The sequence below is a fragment of the Macrobrachium rosenbergii genome, chromosome 24, assembly GCF_040412425.1.
Source record: "Macrobrachium rosenbergii isolate ZJJX-2024 chromosome 24, ASM4041242v1, whole genome shotgun sequence".
NCBI lineage: Eukaryota > Metazoa > Arthropoda > Malacostraca > Decapoda > Palaemonidae > Macrobrachium > Macrobrachium rosenbergii.
This window is the reverse complement of record NC_089764.1, coordinates 21843735-21865289: the sequence shown is the minus strand read 5'-3', so window position 1 is coordinate 21865289 and position 21555 is coordinate 21843735. Positions and strand designations below refer to the sequence as shown.

General features: G+C 33.0%; 1 protein-coding gene across 4 annotated transcripts in view; it reads right to left on the bottom strand.

The window, feature by feature from the left end:
* Nucleotides 1-361: 361 nt before the first annotated feature.
* The window catches only part of LOC136851916 (uncharacterized), a 127772-nt gene continuing 106578 nt past the window's right edge, over nt 362-21555 (bottom strand). For 3 of the 4 annotated variants that reach the window (XM_067126270.1, XM_067126271.1, XM_067126272.1), the window contains 2 exons: nt 14908-15195; nt 362-6292 (listed from right to left, as the gene is read on the bottom strand). In XM_067126270.1, coding sequence (XP_066982371.1) covers nt 5595-6292; nt 14908-15195 — 986 coding nt within the window. In that variant the 3' untranslated portion in view covers nt 362-5594. Of the gene's footprint in view, nt 6293-12941; nt 12997-14907; nt 15196-21555 lie in introns of all 4 variants that reach the window. The other variant, XM_067126273.1, reaches the window with a different exon arrangement.

Below are 21555 nucleotides of genomic sequence, written 5' to 3'. Positions count from 1 at the left end.
TTATTTTTGCATTGACCACCATTATCCTAGTGTGGGATAAATCCCATTTCCTTTGTTTTTATCTCGCATGGCCCAGGGAAAGGATACCCATATTTTGGCAAAGGCTTGGAGTTTCTGTGAAAGCTAAAATCCCAGTTGTGTCTGAGCCAGAGTGATGTAGCGATGTAACACGTGGGGTGGGAGCTTTTATTAAAAACCTTTGATATATTAAAGTAACCAGCACTTTTGGTCACTTTATAAAACTATCAGAAAATGGAGCTGGAAACTAGAATCTATGCAGCAGTCATATTAAGAGATACTGTAGTAGATTAGTTTGAATAGAAAGATTAAGAAGAGAGTTTGGGATAATTAAAGAGAAAAATTGTCATGTAACATTTTATTTAACCAGTTTCCTCAACTAGTTTGTTGTTTATCGTGTGTTAGCCGTAACAGTGCAAGACCAACCGAGCCCAAGGTTTTGCTTATAATATTCAATGCAAATACTGCCCTATGTACTAATATTCAATTATTGGACTTGGGTTAATAGACCCTGTTACAAAGAACGTGGAGAGACACCATTTAACATTAGTGATGGACTACCAAGTTCATCTTCCCAGGATAGAGAACTACAAAATCTGACACATAGTAAAATTACAAAAATAAAAGAATGAGGGATACTCAGAAATACAAAATGTTTCACAAAGGATAGCTACAGATTAAGAGAGGAAATTAGCAAGAAACACCTAACAAAAATGATTAAGCATTCGAGATGTAGCCAATAGATACCAGTTTTGTACCTTAGTATTACACGTACAAGGCTGTTAACATTGCCTTGTACTTTTCATGACTGTAACATTATATTTTCAAAATCCTTCGTGGTACTTGACTTTTACATGAAGGCTGATGATAATGATCTATCTAAAGTTGTCACTAAGTTCACATTTGTTATTACATTTGTACTTTTACAAATAGTGTTGAGTCATTAAAAACACAAAATAGGACCCAAGAAGGTATCGTTAATGATAAATGCATATCCTTTAACACTGAGCTATACAAGTACTGTACACGTACTATTCAGCAGTAAAATTTGTTTATTAAACTGTACATGGAAAATATACACGTGTTGAGCAAAATTCATAGTAAACATAAGATAAAATTGCAATCTTATGTAACACACAGTACTGTACTAATATTACTGTCATAAGCTCAATTTATTGCTTCTCAGCCTTTAGATTTAATTTAGTCTTGAACGTTTACATCACAAAATGTTGATATGCATATGGGGAAAGCATTACATACATAACAGTATAAGAAAGTTCTTTTAGCTAAGTCAAGAATGAATACAAAATGTTTACACAATCTAAACTTCTTTAAATACCACTGAGAGATTGCAGCGTGTCTATTATTTTTTCAGACATATTCTAAAGGCTTTGGTGCCATATAATGCTTAATAATTTTCATTAGTTTTAAACAAAATTTTGCTTTAGAACTGTTAATAGTCATGACCCATAACCATGAGACGAAAAGGAGAAATATTTCAGCTGACAGGATGGGAAAAGCAGCTGCAATTGAAAACCTGTGTTGATTTTCTGGTGATGCTGGATAAAATGAGGAATCTCTTCTCGGAGAGAACATATTTCTACATATCCAAATGTCTTCCTGGTGTTCTGCATTTTTGTGTCAAAAATCAGTTTTGTATCTTGGTGGTGCTAATAAAATAAACACTCAATTTTACATCTCATGACACAAAACCCAATGATAAAGTGAGTAGAGTTTTCTAATATAAAACACTGTATTGTATTTGCGTTTTCAGTGATACAAAACTCATACAAATGAATACAAAAAAACATTCACTGTCGTACAATAACAGTTTTAATGATTCTGCAATGAACCTAGCTATATGTGAAATAATGATCATTTTTTGTCTCTGCTGTGGTTTTTGAACCACAAATGCTAGGACATCAACACAGTTCCAGCGTAAACCTAACATAAAGCCTCAAACATATTCTTTAATGCCAAATCTCATTACTTCTTTGAAAGCATAGCCTCTATAGTCCACGTAATATACATTATATGGAAGAAAAATTATAAGTACAATGGTAAATGGATAAAAAACCACAAGCTTGTGTGGTAGCTCTCTGTGTGACAATTAAAAGTGATAATTTCAATCTGACATAAAACTTGGATGTATAAGTTGAGCGTCTACCAACTCAACTTTACCTCAGACAAAATACAAAATATGGTTTAGTAGGGCTAAACGCACATTTCAAACAACACTGCACCAACAGATCACTAATATGAAAATGGAAAATTAAAAACAAATACAAAATTGAAAGATCCCGAAATGTAAACACGAGAAGGAATCAGAAAATAAAAATCAAGATTTTAATGTGCTGAACTTGGTAATTATATTTCATTTCTGTATTTCCATGTCTCAATCAGTAAAATAAAAATGAGGTGCAGCTTACCAGTTCCACCTACATGAAACAATATTCAGTCCAAATTCACAGCAATATTTCTGAGTAACATATATAAACATTTACCAATTGGTTTTTCAGACAGTGAGAGGGGTTGAAAGCCATAACGTTATGAACTTCCTGTAAGTACATATCAGTAAGCTTCAAGAAATCAGTCATAACCAAATAAAGTAAGTTGCAAGAATTTATCACCATATAGTCATTATGAGCTTATAAATAAGAGAATTTGACTAATTATAGTGGAAAATTGATAAATTTTTTACACACATGGTAAACACCATAGCATTAAAATTAATTGTAAAACTGCATTTTTAGGTACTACAGTATTTCACAAACAAATTTTTTCTTTGCTTTAAAGATTATAATCACAAATGTTTTCTAGGCCAATACATCCGAGATATTACCAGTTAAAACATTTATCTATAATGACTCAGATTATTACTACATAACACTTTTGAATAATTTCACTTGATTTACTTTGCTGTTACTAGGAAATACTGCTGTTTTTATACCATCACAGCCAGATTATATTTATTAACAAAAGCAAACTGTTATTCATGAACAATAACAAATACAGTATATACAAACAAACCATCCTTGGATTTTACATACAACTCTCAGAAAAAAATAGAAGGATGCTGAAACTTAACATTACAATATGGTAGCCAATATCCCGTACTAAATGAACATGTGTTATATTCTCAAGTCAGAAATGACTGACAGCACTTTATGGGTCTTAAACTTTTAATAATGTCTCACCAGTTAATTCTCAGTCCAAATCAAGTACTGTATTCATAAGTACATACTTTCAACAGCTTTTTTACCTTTTGTGTCTGTGTGAAATGTTGATATTTTATTATATCATGCCTGAAGGATTTCCATATTCTTGGAAAAACATGAAATTATAATGAACAATCTACGGTACAAATAGATGAAGTATTTCATTTTAGAACTAAACCTGAAATGAACAACAACAATTTTTCTTTTAAAGTAAAAAACTAAATCTTTGAAACTGGAAGAATTACTTGTTTGTTATGTCCTCAGGAGATATTACCTAAAATATAAAGGAAATAGAAAGATTTCTCTCTGATTGGCAATAAGTATTCTTCCATTTGCATAGTGAATCAATTAGCTATAATAACTTTATCAGATTTTTTTATAATGGCAAGGATATCAGGAGAAAGTGCAACCTCAATACTCCATTTTAACTGGTCACCTACAAATTTAATGTTTTGTACTTTACTAACAAATCATACAAATTGTAAAAAAAAGCTGTACACACATTCATTAAGGTAATTACATGAATCACAACACTTTAACCTGATATAGCTTTGTATTAATGTGCAGTACTTATAAAAAACATTTGCATAAAGATGAAAGTAAAACGAAAGCTTTTCAGTCTCTGCAAAGACAGAATTAAAGTATTTCTCAACCACATTCAAAACCTTACTTATAACTGGCTCTGCTGTTTAAATGTGACTACTTAACCAGTCTGAGAAAAGTGAGACAAGTAGAATGTTGTTAAAAAATTTACCACAACAAATGTTCAAAAACAAGAGAGCAGCAACCCTATTCAGGAGACGAAAACCTGAGGTCAACATATCAAGCTGTTATTTCCAAGAAGCTAGTGTCTTTTCAATAACATCTGGGGGTGATGAGATAAATATTGTATTTGAGAAACTAACTGTGGGCATGACATTCTCAGGTAACACCAATAATTTCTTGGCTTTTGCTAAAAATTGGTGTACTCTTGACTGCAACTTCTGTACTGTACAGTATCATATGTATACCAATGAGATAAAGGTATATTAATAAAATGACATAAAGTTGCTGCTATTCTGATCAATGTTTTTAAAACTGGCTTTTACAGTTTGAAGACAGGAACCCCATTCGGTTTTTACTTATTGTATCAACTTTTGTGCCAGTCTTGTCTTGCCAACATGGCTCTTGTTATCCCTCTCATGGTTTACCATACTGTTACGATTAGTAAATTCTAAGCTTCTATATACAACAACATGAAGGTCATATTACACTGAGGTACTCACAATAAGCAAGAAAATCAGCTGGTCTTAGTAAAACAGAAAAAAGTTGTTTTTTGTAATACGTGTAATATTGATAATAGAAAATGAATTTCTGTAGTTCAGTTTAAAAAGAAAGTACATTGTTGTGAAAGATTTTACATAAGCACGGTTAAAGACTGTTGACATAATTTGCATAGATTATACAGTACCTGATATTAGATGTACGAAGAGAAATTAAATTCAGTTCTGTATCCTCATTGTAATATGACCTTAACACTGCTTGCTGCCTGAGTCACTAAGGTAAGTCTGATGAAGTTTAATAATTTAAGTTGAATCAAATATATTCTAGGTATTTACAGGTAAGCTAAGGACCCCTCCAAATTAACTGGTAGTAAGTTAAGTATCAAGTAAGGACATTTGCAAGTCACAACATTAGAGCAAAGTAGTTGCTTAAGGGAAACGTGATATATCAAGCAAAAATTAGAAAAAATTGCCAAGACCAACCAAATTACATTTCTTTATACATGTTCGGTAGACCACCCAATTGTCGAGTAAATAATACATAGTATTTTATTTTATAATTACATTCCCCCTACTTTACAAAAATAATACTGGGTATTGTGTATACATTTTGGATCCCAAAAATATTAGCACATTCTTTCAGAATATAACACAAAAGCCAACTTCTTAACTCTTCAGTTCTGCCAACGACTAGTGTGTGGAGGGGGCCCATGTTACTATACAAATTCTACATTTACAGTATGTCTACATTAAATAAAAGTCCCAAGAGAGATTTTCTATTATCATTTTTAAATAATAGAGCAGACAAAGTGCAACTCCAAGTCGTCACATTATTAGGAACAAAAATTCAGTCACACATAGTCTGTATAATTATACATATTATACATAAGCACTGCTTTCTAACACGGTGGGTCTAAGCTGCCAAATATATTTACTCTCACTTTTGCAGCTCAGTCTGTTGCACTTACTGAGGGAATCAGTACTATACAGTATTCATTAATTTATAAATTTCCATCTGTACATAAATTCACTACTAATTTCACCTCAGTTATCTACATCCAGAGAAGCATTCGCTTATTATTCACTGTTTAAGTTTTTAAGACACCTGCAGAAGACGAGTAAATGAAGAATGAGTTGAAGATAGAGATGAAGAAGAGGAGTGTATCGAATCACCCTCCCGAACACATGGCCGAAGGTTGCCAAAATCTGGGCATGACTCAAAGGCTGATGTTGCTATGGGTTGGTGAGCATCCAGTGCCCCGCAGGAATATCGATTAACAGTTTTTTCTTTTGATGTATGTTGCCGAGAACCTCGTAAACGTACCAGCTGTAAATCGGATACCAGAGCACTAACAGTTTCATTACACTCGGTGCTCCCAGTTGATCGTGGTAAACCTGGACATGAACGAGCACGATAAAGCCCTTCCTCTCCAGGAAACGGGGGTTCACTACGTGCGCGGCTATTACCTATATTGCTTGGTGGATCACATTCCTTTGCAGAGTGTGATATCTTTTTTTTATTGCTTACTACTTCATCATCGGTATCACCATCGCCTAGCGTAGTTACAATTATATGAGTGTGAACTTTAGGACTTTTGCTACTGCAGCTACTCATCCCACTACTACTGCTACTACTGCTTGGACTGCCTATACCACTTGAGCTGTTTGAGGCATCACTCCGACCGAGGAAGCGCAGTCGTGAGGACATAGCAGCTGTTCTCTGTTTTAGTTCTCGCATCTCAGAGTCCAGCCGCTGTTCCACACCACGCAGAAGTTCCTGGGCCATCCGAACACCTGTTGAAAAACAAGTAAAATGATCAAATCTAAACAGTAACTTTAATTTTCGTATTATCTTTCAAGAAAAGATAAGGCTAACATATTTTTTGGAATCTCATTTAATATTTCTAAAGAAAGAATAAATAAGTGAATTACTCCAAAATTCATTTACAATATCATTGTTAATGATATTGTTGTGAATGTACCTATAATAGATATCATGACAATAGTGATTCAGACCTCACAGTTTACAAGATTTTGTGAAAACGCACCATAACATTATCTGTTGGGCATATAAAGATGGCTCAACCCTTTTGCTGTGCACCAGATTTGGAAAGATATAAAGTGTAACACAAGTATGTAATTTCAGTTAACATTACATCTCCAAAACTATATTTCCAAAATGAATAAAGTCATGATGAACACCATATTAGTTGTATAGTTCATTAACACAACATATCTTCAATGTGCTTCATATTTTTTGTAAATATATAGTGCAAATCCAAACATAAATATTGTGCTTACGAGGAGTACTACTAATTTATGATCCCTATATTGTATAGTACCTGTTCTCGCCGTGCATAATCAGTGTTTACCTTATCACATGCCAGTTAAAGTACCCACTATGCTTATGCAGCAAAAAGAAATAGAGGTAGCTGGTATTTACTATTGTGCAAATTTTTATTCTGAATAAGTAATGTAAACATTGTAGTCCAGTTAAGCTATCTATCTTCCACTCACTGAAGTTCATCAGGTTCCCCATTAATCTACAAAAATTACTTTCAAGAAAAAATATATATCAATGAAAATAAACACCCATCAAACCACATGGGAATCAATAGACAATGCATGGATGCAATATTTACCATATTTCCAATGGCAGGTTTCATGGACATATACCATGAGTTTTGAGCAACCATAAATGTGGCCTTTTTTTCTAATCTGAAAATCTATGAAAGCAGTGAATGCTAAACGTGATACTACGAATGGTAATCTTATTATCCATTACTCAAACTTTCCCCCAACTTTTATATATTAATTTATGACATTCAAGTCAGTTACTACCCTTTGCTTAATCTTCTTTCAGTTTATTCACTTTGATAATTAATCTGTTTTGCAACAGTTTTCCCTTACTTCTGTTACAATTTTCTCTTATGGCACTGAAGAATGGACCAGTTAAACTTTATACCTTGCTTACTCTCCCCATGTCTTCCTACTTGAGGGGCAGGCTTATCACGTTTCATGCTCTTCCCATGTCTTACTACTTGAGGAGCAGATTCATCACTCTCTTTTGGGTAGGGCTTGGCTTAATTTTCTCCATGATTCTTTCTCACTTTTTACCTTTCAGGCCGATTCTTCCTCACTTTTTCCCCTTCAGGCATGGTCTAGATATGGGTAACTGATTGTTTTTCCTGTCAACTTTCTTTTATAATGACCAAATTCAGCGACTAAGGTACAGTATTATCACTCTACAACATATTCATATATAGGCCCTCAGACACAAATTTAACACAGATTCACATTTAAAGAAGAACAGATTATCAACTGGAACAAACAACTGCTATTTAGAATAGAAAAAGTACTGTACAAGAACTTCCTGTTGTCACAGTTCTCTGACCACCATTACTCATTGTGCCACCACTGATGTAAAAAATAAAGAGTTGGCACATAAATAGTATCAAGAGTATCTGTTTCTCCAAAAAGAAATCTCTGAATTGAAGGGTTGGTCACTTTTGCTTAATTTATTCCTAAATGTAACTAAACTTACATTAAAATTTCTTTTAAACTTCTATTGAAAAATTTCTTTAGGAACATTCTTTCAGAACCACTCAATACATTATATTTCCTGAGATACATTACTATTACTGTACCATGAATAAATACCAAGTAGAAAATATTTTCATACTGTAATTAATGTAAAAACTATTGTATGCTTTGAATCTTAAATTAATATACACATCATTCCTCACAAATATCCTATTAGCTTAAACCATAAGATCAGTAGGAATACAGAAATGAAACTACTGCCCTCTCATCCTGCTTTAACTACTATTTTCTGTGAGCACTTTTCCTTCAGAATCTTGTTTCAGAGGTTGGAAGAGAATGATTGACGTATAAGAAGGAATTTAGATGAAGCCATTTTTATTTCATTACTCTAGAGAGATAAGGGACAGAAAAGAGACATTGCTTTGTGGAAGGTGGTAATATTTTTTATTGGTTTCACGGACTTTTAACTTGAAAGTAAAATGCGTCAGTGGAGCCCAACATGTAAATCTGATATTGGATGATCCCTTATTTCAATTTTATAAGCTAAATCCTTCATCTACTTTTTCTTTTCAAGTTTCAAACCCAAACCTATTATGAAAGTAACATTAAATTTCATGTTAGAAGCCACATAATTATAAAGGTAAGATAAATATTTGTTCATAATGTTTCAGTTGGTTCACATAAGATGCATCAAAACAAACTATCCACACTAATAATGCTCCCACACACTACAAAGGAAAACATGAATGCTGTGCTGTGCCACTAGGAAAAAATGTGCAAACATTAGTGCGTTTTCATTGCATCATCTTCATACCAAATGGGATCTTATCACATCTGAATCATGTGCATTATACTGAGTATTTTTCATTGCTTCCAAACTATTATTAACAATGCATTCTGATGCAGCATTTCTACTGCAGGTTATACAAGGAGAAGAAAGTCTAGCATGTTGCTAAGCAAACACTGTATACCCTTATTATGATTTCCCACACCACAGTATAAAGATGATGCACATCTAACAATACCCACTCAAACCATAGGTGAAGGTGGAGGCAGCTGACATCTGCCGTAATACTTAAAACCTGTGCCATCTCAAAAGAATTTTAGTTGCTAAACCTCTTCATCAATCAAGAAAATAGACTAATTATATGTAAATTCAAAAGCATGTGTTAAGAGTCAACAGATAATAATCCCAAAAATTATGTAACTTGAACCAATACCTTTGTTCTGAAGCCTATGTAGTTCAGTACTGTATATAGGAATACTGTATACATAATATTTGTAAAGGAGTAACAGTGGTGATTCATATTCCTTGAAATCAATACACCTCTGTAAAAAATTATTTTTAAGTATAGAAAATTGTACATGACCTGCCATAAATATCAGGACAGAACTTTATTGCTTTCCTGTAGTAACTGACAGAGAGAAATTACATAGTTATTGTAATCAGTTTATACTAAAAATAAAAAGTGATCATGAAGTGGTGATAGGCTGTTACAGGCTTACGATAAATCACATACTAACACACTTTCCTCTTCTGTCTGACACAATGGAAGGAGGTAATTAACTCCACTTTTCTGCTGACTTCATTGTGACAATATATTGTGTTCTATGCTGACAGTCATAAAAGACATACTGACTAGGATTAAAACTACTGGTCCACAAAGTTCATACATCAGATTTTTCCGATTTACCTATAAAACTAGATAAGAAATTAAAATGAAGGGTGACAATATTTACTTAAAGAACTTTTTCCATGTAAGTTAAAATGAGGACAATCAGATATCAGAGGACATGTAACCATCCAACATTGGAAAAGTTAATTATCCACTGGCCGAGTTGAGTGTGACCATTTAAAGGTAAGACAAAATACTTCACTATCTCCATTTAGTCTTCCATCATCTGCAGTCAGTCCACACTCCATTCTTGAACTATTTTCCTATCCCACATATTTTCATGTACATTTAATCCTCTTTCAAGACCACCTGAATTATCTCCACACTATATGTCTTGAACAACAGCCACATTGCATCATTGTTTGATCTACCATAAGCTTTTAACACAGACGCTCTTCTTTGTTTAAACATCCCATCAATCCTTTCCTGTCAGAGGTTTTACTTTCTAATTAAAATCCTTCCACATAACTTCCTTGGTATGTCAATTAATATTATGCCGCTCTCATTCCCACGGCAACACATTTCATCTTTACGCTTGTACAAAGGAAACGTTGCACATCACGTCTATTCCGTAGGTTTAAGTTTAAGTGTACCTTAGTTTAACCAGACCACTGAGCTGATTAACAGCTCTCCTTGGGCTGGCCTGAAGGATTAGCCTTATTTTACATGGTTAATAACCAACTGGTTACCTAGCAACGGGACCTACAGCTTATTGTGGAATCCAAACCACATTATACCGAACCTCTCTCTCATCCATATACACAATATACTTTTGCAACCTAGTCAACCACTCAATCAGACCTTACTAACTGTACCACAGCATCTCACTTGTAATTTCATCCATTCCTGGAGTTTCTCTATTCTTCACACTTTTAATTTCTCTCCTTATATTTGTCAAATATTACTTTCAAAAATTTTATATATTTTATATATATATATATATATATATATATATATATATATATATATATAATATATAAAAAAATTTAAACTTATATATAAACAAAATTGGCAAAAAGGGGAGACCTCTGAACACAATTTTAATTTGTGATCCCTTTTGTTTGTATCTCGGAATGTTTGTGAGTTGAATGTTCTTAAGTAGGGCAGTGTCTATATCGTTCTGTGCATGAACATTTTAAATATTTTTAACCTAAAAATATCTTTCTTTGATGCCAGTTGGCCACAATTAAACATATTACTGATTTGCTGTTTACAAGCAAAGTGGTGTGACCTATCCACAAAGAGTCCTTCATCTCATTTGCTCCCATGAGTGAACTATAGCAGTTTATGCTCACTGAACAGGGTGGAAGAACACTCTTGGTAAAATATGACTGTTTATGAAGCAAAAATATGATCATAAATAGCATGCCCTATTTTTACACTGTCCACTGTCAGAGATATGTCACACAGTGTGCTGTAAAAGGGTATAAACTTTCCTTCAGTGGCCTTTTTTTTTCTTTCCTGTCATAACTTTGTTAGGTTGGTATCCCTGAGTCTGGATGCAGGCTGCAACCTGCCTTCTGAAGATCCGACCCCTACTACTCTGATTTCTTAGGATTCCAACAATTCCATGTATCCATGCTGCAGCAACAGGCTAGTTTTCTGAAGCAAGCCAAGTTTGAGGTTTGTGCATCCAATCTTCTCCAGGTCTTTCTGAGGTCCTCTGGGATTACCCCTGGTGCTCCCAGGATGATAGGTACTACTGTAATTTCATTTCAACTTGCCAATTTTAGATCTTGGTACTTTTCTACCTTTTCTCTGCCTTCGTCTTTAACTCTTGTATCCCATGGTATAGCTACATCTATCTGATGTAAATTGTGGACTTTAATCTAAAACTTATTGCCTTTTACATATACTGTACTTTTTAACTTTTTCCTTTAATTTACAGGTTTTATTCTCAAAATAGAAAATTGCCAGTATTTCACCTTAGCTTTGTAATTGCTTTTCTTTCTGGTCTTTGCTTTGTTACTGAAACTGTGCATATTTACTCTTTTATTAGCCATGCCTACACTCGTATATAAAATTGTGTGACCAGGAATTCACCATTCTTATGCCTATATTGTGAATTATTTTCATAATGTCGAAAATGGGTATACAGTAAAATCTACAGACAAAACTTAAAAAGGATATATATCTGATATAAAAAAATTGTATTGTACTTCATAGTACTGTCAAGAACACAACATGCTTTTGCCTAATGCAATGATGTAGCATACTATGGAGTCAGGTAATGAAAATAATCTACCATTTGTAAGAAAATATTCATGCAAACACACAATCTAAAAATAAAAAACTTGTTAATTAAAAGATTAACTACAAATTTGTATTGATAACATCGTCACAGTTTAGTAAAAACTACAAATGTTAGATGCCAACACAACAAACTACCAGAACTTCAGTTAAGGATAAGTAAAGGTTCAAGTTTTTTTTTTCATAATGACAACAGTGTGAAACTGTATTTCACTGTACCACTGAACTGAAGACACCAGTCAGTGCTATTTACCCCCCTTGTCAACTTTAAGATTCAAATCAGTATTACTGGAATAGAATTGATGAAGTACACTCAGGACCTACCATCACTACAGAGGCAGCAGAATAAGGCAAAAACAGCAAGCTTCTTGACTTCAAAATACAACTATTGAGAACTATATTTTAGTTAGACTTTCATAAACAATGTAACTCTTTTTTTTATTTTCTGTTTGACAGTGCTAACACAGGGTCTATGTTTGAAGTAAGCAATTTTTTACTCTGAAAAGTCAAAGGATAGGCTAATGTATATGGAAATAATTAAAATGACAATATCTCAGACTGAAATTTCAGATGGATTTCACGTTTCCTTTTAAAGTTAAAATAACGTATTTAATATGTGGAAAATTGAGGGGTTGTCAACAATAGAAATGGTGGCTATCACAAATATTTACGAAGATTACATGTAATGTCTTTGACATACTGTACCTGTAATGAATGGAATCATTGCAAATAGCTTTTGTATCAAGATGGTACATATTGGAAATATATCATGTATCTGTATACAATTACAAATCCCCTTTGTAATCAGAGTAAATTTGTAAGTATTTCAAATATTTGAATACAGTTTTGCATAATATAGTGAAATATTGGAAATACTTAGGAAAAAATTGCTCTAAACTTCTTACTATAGAACTGCAAAGCACGCTGGTTTTGCCCATAACAAACCATATCATTTGCACAATCATCATGCCTACCTGAGAGGTCGGGGCTGGTCCCTTTTCGGTCGCTCCAGGGACACTAGGCCTACACCTAGCACCAACAGGGAGAAGACTAAAGTTAAGAAAACTACCCAAATCAAGTTGATATCCACAGGTTTCACAGACACCAAAAATGAATATTACTACTGGCATTACATAAAGACACATTATTAACATTTAAGAAAATACTATATAAAAATTTCTGTTAAACATAAAGATCTATAAAAGCCAACAGAGACAAACAATGGGATAAATACACTCAAAACATTTATTGCCTAAGTAACAACGGAACTTTAAATATAGGGAACCCTGTCAACTTCTTGAATATATATTTAGTAGAAGCCTCACATATTCATAACATTTTTGCCGACTTTGTCCCTTTCTTACTGTCTTTGTTTAGCGCTTACTAAAATTTCAATTACAAGCTAAATCCTGCTACTGTACTGCTCCATTTTTTCTGCTTAACTAGTACTTTTCCTGCCCTGATGTTCTTATGTTGTACTTTCCTGACAATACAGTATATATTTGTAGAGACCACAGATTATATATATATATATAAAAGGACTATAAGTCGAAAGACCTCGCAGTATAGTACTCCACTGTTTCTCTTTCCTTCGTTTCATTGCCTTTATTTATATATTCATCACATTCCATATTTTCGTGATTCAGTTATACATATATATACACATATCTATATTGATATGGAATGTATGCCTTTTCTTAAGTTTAGAACATCATTCTATAGCTCTTAGATATTCAGTCACTACTTCTATTTAATCAAGTAATTTTTAACAAAGGCAGTAGAAAAATGTTAAAAATGGCCATAAACAATCTCCATTCTCCAAAAGCTTATTATGAATTCAGAAAGTGATTAATGGAGGCATAAAATTGAAAGAATAAATGGAGCATCTGTGGTATTAACAATGTTGTTCTTATATCAATGGACTGTCTTAAACTATTAAGTACAGTACAGTATTACATACTAATAAGTATTGTTTAGTTTACAATCACATATAGGTAGGGATAGATGACAATGTAGCCACTGTTCTAAATTCCATAAAATAATTTTGGGTTTGCAATACAGTATTTTCATTATGGGTACATAGAATGTTATTTTAAATATAAAGAACCTTCAGACAATAATATTAGATAAGCAGTTACTGCTACTTCTTTATTACATAATTGAGACAGTGAATTAGCAGTATAATTTTTGCCTATGTTGTTACTGTACTGTACATTGGTTCATGAAAGAGAAGAATAAGCAAATCAAATCACTATGTCCCTTCAGGGGAGAATACAGTATACTGTATCTATAATTCCGTACAGTATTTAAACAAATTAACAAAGTTCCCAAAAACAGCGCCACAGCTAGATAGGGACGAAAACATTACTTAAGCAAAATTAACAAAATGTACAATAGAAGCTGAGAAGGCTCTTGGTTGCATTTACATAATTTCAAAGACCTTTTGTAGAACTCACATTAAGACATAGATCTCCTCTTTCACCTAAATTTCTCTATGACTCCCTTGTTGAACAAAAATCTTTCAGATTCCATGAAAATGTTTCCTCCAGGTGAGGATAATGTAAATGTTATTATAGTACAAACATCTTAGCCTTTCAATTGTAACAAAGTAATTTACAATGTATTAAAAGAAAAAGTTCTTATGAGAAATTATGTACAAGCTGATTAAATGAGGAAGAACAAAGAACTCTAAATTAATGTTATGTCTACTGTGGAAATACAACAAATCATTATATAGTTAATTTTTATTATTACCACTTCACTGAACTGATATCATGAGATCTTGACATCAGCGATGATCCAGTGACTGAACTAAATGGAATACCGTAATACTGTAATATAATGCTCTGCTCATCCTGGACCCTGGAATCATTATACAGTAGTTATTATGAAATCCATATTGCAAATCTGGAGATTTAAACAAAACAGACAATTTCCTACCTGCTCCAATATTGATGGATTGTCTTGGTGGTGTCCACTCATGTGATTCCACTTCACAACTCCTCCTCTTTTCTTCATTCTCCTCTGTACTGCTACCACGACTTTTCCTCTTTTCTGGAGTCATGCGTTTCTCTGGAGATATCTTTGATTCTGTTGTAGGTGTGTGAGTTGGTGTATGTGAGCTGGCAACTGAAACAATTGACTTCGAAACCTCACCAGGAGGTGTCACAGCAACAGAGGCTATCTGCAATTGTAGATCTCTTGGACGCTCTTTAGGCCAAGGCAGACCTGGAAAGTGAGTGGAAAATTATCCGTGAATTAAATCTGAGAGAAGCATCTAGCATAAAAGGACATAGTTCATATAATGTATCAAAAGATTATGACTACTGTATTACATACACTATAATTAAATGACAGGCAATAAAGCAGACAAATTTACTACACCTTCACCACATCACAATACGCAACAATTAAGCACATATGTATTTAGCACCTTCATGACAACTGTTAAGCGAAATCACAATCTATGATGTATCACTAGACAATGATGCACTAAAACACACAAAACTTACTTTGCACCGCTACCCATGGCTTTAACATAACTGTCTTTAAGCCCAACAAAAGTTCCACCTCACAGAAAAGAAACTTAGTATACGATGATGCTGTGAAACCTTTCGCATTGTATTATTCACCTGATAAACATTAACAGTTTATGACTTCAGTGGTCCTAGCTTTCAACAAAGGATCTTCTGTTTTCCAAATACATACTGTGCACCTTATGTAGTCTCTATACATAAAATATAGTTCCCATAAATAAAATATTATTTCCAGAAAATGATCAAGTAAACTGTGAATGAATAATGAACAATAGAGGGATAAGAAATTAATCTCAGTTTTAATTTGAAATGGTAAAGTAGTTTTTCACTTCTAACCATGAAGTTTGGTAATTTAGCCATCTCCTTGAACAGACGTGCCAAGCAGAAACGACATATCCTTTTTTAACATTAAGCTGCTTCCTTTAACAGTTTGTGGCCACAAAGAAAAAACAAAAGGATGGTAACTGTCAAATTCACTCTTTAACAGATGAAAAGTAGATGAACTCATGAGCAGCTGGGCAAGCTTGAACACACTTTCGTCTCACTTACCAGCACATTCATTCTTCCTGGATACTGAGACCCTTCCGTTCTTACATTTCTCTCATTCCGTTTATAAAGTGTTTTTGAGGTATTCTTCTCCTTCTCCCCCATAACACTTCCAATTCATACGCTTTTTTTTCACCAATCTATCGTCCTCCATTCCCTCACATGACTGAAGTATCTCAAAACACACTAACCCATCCTTTCAGGCATGCTAACCCTTTTACCACTTTCTCTGTGTAACTGCAAGTTTCTCACATTTTGAGTTTCTTAAATGAGACATATGCCACACGTACAATCCACATCAGCATCAACCTTCATTTTCTTTTTCTCTCGACATTCACAATTCACTTTCATAAAACAGTGTTGGTTTAACATTCTCTTTACTTCACCCAATCTCCGGCCAACATCCCGCAATTTTTCTTCTGAACACTTCTGTTGGAAACTATGTTTTTCCAACATCCAAACCCCTTTGCAAATACATTTCCTTAAGATTGTCTCCATTCTCGTCTACTCCAAGAACTCTATACCTACCAACAACATTGTTTCTCATTTGGATATCTTTTTATTTAAATCACCTAGTCTAACAAACCATTTCATAATGACAGCATTTACATATAATTTTAGTCAGTTTCTAGGGCACTTTAATACAAAACATTTTCAAGTATATTGAAACTAACTTTGTCTATTCTCATTTTGCGAAAGGAAATAAACGTCCAGCTTTCAATGAAAGTTCTAAATCTGCAAGTGCATGATTTGGAATGACTGGATGAAGATTTCTGACATAAGGAATGCTTGTTGTCATGACATCATTAAAAGTACGCAAACACGCACACACACATATACTGTACATGTATGTATGTATATATACAGAAAGTACCCATTTCAAAACAAAATATCACTGAACTTTCCCCAAATTTTCAAGATTGAGGAGAAAATGTCAACTCACAAGATTACCACTTATTAAATACCTTCGAGAAGTTCGGGTGATCTGTAACCTTCTGGAAGATTGGTCATAATTCACTAATGATAGTTTAGAATGTATAGAGATGATTACAAATCTTATTCACTGTCTTGTTTAATGTGAACAACACGATGTAATAGATCACAGCGTATAACAATCTGTTATGAAAAAGTAATCTAAATCTGCAGCTGTGTTATTCTAAAACAATAAAAAAATACCTGTATAACTAAATGGTGAATACTGAAGTGTACTGCACTCTGATACTATAAAATCCTTTAATTTTTTTAATGCAGTCATTATTTGAAATGAAACCAGCAAGATGTACTGAAAATTTGCATAAAGCAGAAAACATAAAGAAATAGCCAATGATGTTCATTGCAACTGATGGGAAGAAATAAAATTTTACTTCCTAGTCAGAAAGATTAACAGAGTACAGCACTGAATATCAGATTTTAAACCCAAGAAGTACTGTAATAACATTTGCCTTATAAGTAGTGTAAAGTCTACTCTTCCTGTAACACACAGTTGCTTAACAACACAATACTGTAATGAATGCCTTATCCTTTACTCCTAGTGGTCCTCTTAAGTCACTATATTTCGGATTACAGTTGCTGAACACTATCTGTACTGTAGTTCTAAGCTGTCATGTGTAGAGTACAATATGCATACTCTATATTCTCAGCCTCATTTTTAACATTTCATTTATGACTAATCTTCATTTCATATCTTGTAAAACATTAGCATTATATCCATAATATTCAGTTATTTGGCATCTGCTGTAACTAAAATTATTTGTTTTATATATAACAAAATACAATGTTTAAAAATAACTTTTACTCTTGTCAAGATTTTCAGTAGCATTCCTTGAACTTTCCTTAACATTAAATTTTAAAGTTGATAATATCTAACTAATATGTCTGGTTGCCTAGTGAACTTACACCCTTTCACAGATGTTTGTAAATACACTACTGGCATTAATCTGCTTAACCATCACTTATGTCTAAATTTCATGAAGCTGCAGAATGTCCGTCTGTTTAGCAATGATCTGCTCAGAATGTGCTTCACATCTATATTTCACAAAGCTATTATTTTCACAATCACCTGGTTAAAAGCATTAATTGGCCATCATAGCTTTATCTTTAACAATAAGTAGCGCCACGAATAAAGCCTTGCATATTCTATCTAGCTCTCCTCATTAATCTACTCTCATCATGAAAGTCAAGCAGAGCTGTAAGCTTGGAAGCAGCAGCATCATCATCACTGTCAAACATGCATTATCTAAGGAAGAAGTAATTCCATGAATCACAGACAACTGACTTTTGGCAGTGAGAATGCTGACCACTCAGTGAAGTAAGTTATACAGTCAAAATTCATATCCAGTTCTACTGCACCAATGTCACTGATGTATTTACACCTTAACAGTAATTTCTTTTACACTCGGAAGTATTTTCGTAATTAACAATATAATTTCCACTATTCTGTACCTACAAAAATGTTCACTAAATTACTTCAAGATACGAAGAAGTATTGCTGCTATGCAAAGTTCTGTACTTTGCAAAAGTTTTATAGTATTACCATTTGTGAGTTTTCCTTTCTTTGAAAAGACATGCATAAACCTGGTTTAGTGGATTACTGTTTTAGACCCCTGAGATAAGAGAATCTTTTACTGTTTGATAGACTAATGTTCAATACGTAGCTCATCCTGTTATTAATACATACATCGGATACCATCCTGTAGTAAAATTGAATGCCTCAGCAATTGAGCCTGTTACTCAGCAGTAAAAGCTTTTGAAAAAGGGAATATGTACATACATGTAGCGTACATGTGAATAAAAATGTGTAGATGGAGTGAGCATACAAATGATTGTTTTAAACTGGTTAGCATAATGATAGTGGGAGAGCAAAACTAACTGGGAGGCACCAAAATCTATGCTAATAATGTTTAATGTGCCTGCTGCATAAATTGCAGTGATCAAAATATGAATAAAATTTCTATTGCTACAAAATTTACATTTGGAATATGTGGCATTTTTACCAATAACAATGCCCCATTTTACATTTACTGTATTTGAATGAAATAGGATCTAAACCAAGAACAAATTCACCTTGGCATGTATTTTAATCATGCAGCCTCTAAGGCAATGCCACAGCCAAATACATATTATGGTAAGATTATGGTATATTAGGGTAAAAGACTTATGGTAAATTTTAACCAGTTTCAGTAACTATATCAAAACTGGAATTAAATTAATAATTTGCACTACTGTATAATCAAACGTTATATAGTATACAGAACTTCACATTAGTTACTGAAAGAGGTAATATTAAATCCTTGTTGTCTACCATACTTCGTAAATATTCTGAATGTTTAGTCCTGTGTTTTCTTTCACTCGTCAAACTCTCCAGAAAACAGAAACAATACAAGAATATTGCAACACAAGTACGCTAGTTGAGGATACTTGACTGTGCTGTGTGCTTCTTATGCTAATGAGTGCTCTTTTCCATCTACTGTATTTGTAAGTATAACTGATGAAACAAATGAAAGAAATTACAACTACTCTATAAAAAAGTTGGAAAAAAGGTACAATACCCCAAGTTTTCATGAAGAAAATGCTAACTCCAAATGCTAAAGTTAAAATTGACATTTTATAAAATCACTGGGCATAATTTTTTGTAAGTTATATGGGTTACTGTTTTTGAAATTCATCCTTCTTACTTAGTTATATTATTACAAGACAAAGTGTGTACATTATTATTATACTGTATATATATATATATGTATATATATATATATGTATATATATATATATATATATATATATATATATATATAATATATATTATATATATATATATATATATATATATATATCATGTTACATATACAGGTAATGGCGTAGAAATTTAGTCTTACTATAGTAACGTGATACAGTAGTTGCATTCATTGAAAGAGCGACTCACTAAGCTACCATCTGGCAGACCTTCCGTAATCAGTTTAGATTCTATTATTTGCACAACATTTAAAGTAACCAGCTCACATCAGCTCACTTCTGCATGCAGTGAATCAGAGGTAACAGTTTTCACTTGAGCAACAAAGTCCAAGCTAAATAAGACTTGAGGAAATAGAAAAGAACAATTTACCGTGACAATGGCATTGCAATTTTTACCGATAAACTTACATGAAGATGCAGTAAATAACACCAAAATATAAGAAATAAAGAATATCTCTAAAAATAAGTAAAGCGCTTTAAAGTGCAGCTATCCATTCCTTGTAATACAGTACTATGATATTTTGAAATATTAAAAATACATGTAATTACAACCTTGATCTTATTTTTTACAAGATTCACAAAACTACTACAACAAGAGCCAATGAGCTTCTGAGCATTTACACTGTCTGTGTGCTGTGGGAACTTATAATTACCAGAAACCCAGACCATGATTAATTTTCAGACCATGAAATCACTGAAATGTCTTCTGCCCTAAGAAAAAAAAATTCACTTCATTTATTGAGGGGGGGGGTCTATTAACAATACTTTATAAATCAGTATTTGCCTTTATTATAAGACTTATGAAATATTTTATTTACTAGGAGGGTATCTGCAAGGATGAGTTTACAGCACACAGATGTGAAAGAAGTCAAAGATCAATGTGCATAAATGGCTGCCGAAAAAGATGATAAATACTGAAAAAGAAATTTGAAATGGAAACATCGATCATGGACGGTATTCATGATTTCAAAAAATATTACTGATCTAAATAGCTTAAGAAGAAAAAGAAACGAAGTAACTGGTATGTTAAAAAAGGAAAAACTGAAAGAATAGCTTTGTGTACATGAATGATAATGACCATAAAATGATTATTCAGATTAAAATTATTTTTAATGCACATGATTGTCATTTAGAAAAAATCCCTTACTTTGATTACCCAACAGTGCTGCGCCTATGCATTCCGGAATAGCTAATCTGCATCATCCTCAAATGTATGCGATACAGAAAAGTGTTTCAAGTGCGTTTGTAACATTGGCTATGCTTTTTCTTCCATACTCAAAGGATAGCTATTCATAATACACGTACTGTATTCTTTTCTGTGTTGGCTCTGTTTATAAATAAATTCTGACTCATAAGAAAATAGTGTTTGTTTAAAAGGCTGGCCTATGTTAAAGTACATTAAACAATGTTACAATCTAGTGTTTGATTGTTACTTACTGAGAAAATCTAAGTTTTGTTCGCTTTAATTCTGGAGCATAAATCTTACCCTAAATTACTTATTTGACAACTTAAATTTTTTTTGGGGGGTCTCTGTTTCAGCCCATCAGTCTGCTTTTGCTTGATTTTTTTTTTTTATTGTATTTGCATATGACAGAATTCCTGCCCTAGCAGTGAGCTGATATAAGCTATAACTACACTGCATCAATCTGAATCATTATTGAGCTGACTGAAAAATGCAAGTAATAAAGAAAACTAAAATTCTACTTGAGAATTTAGAGAAACTTAATATTTCCTTGACATTTCCCTAATATGTAATGTGGCTGATGGTAAGTACTGT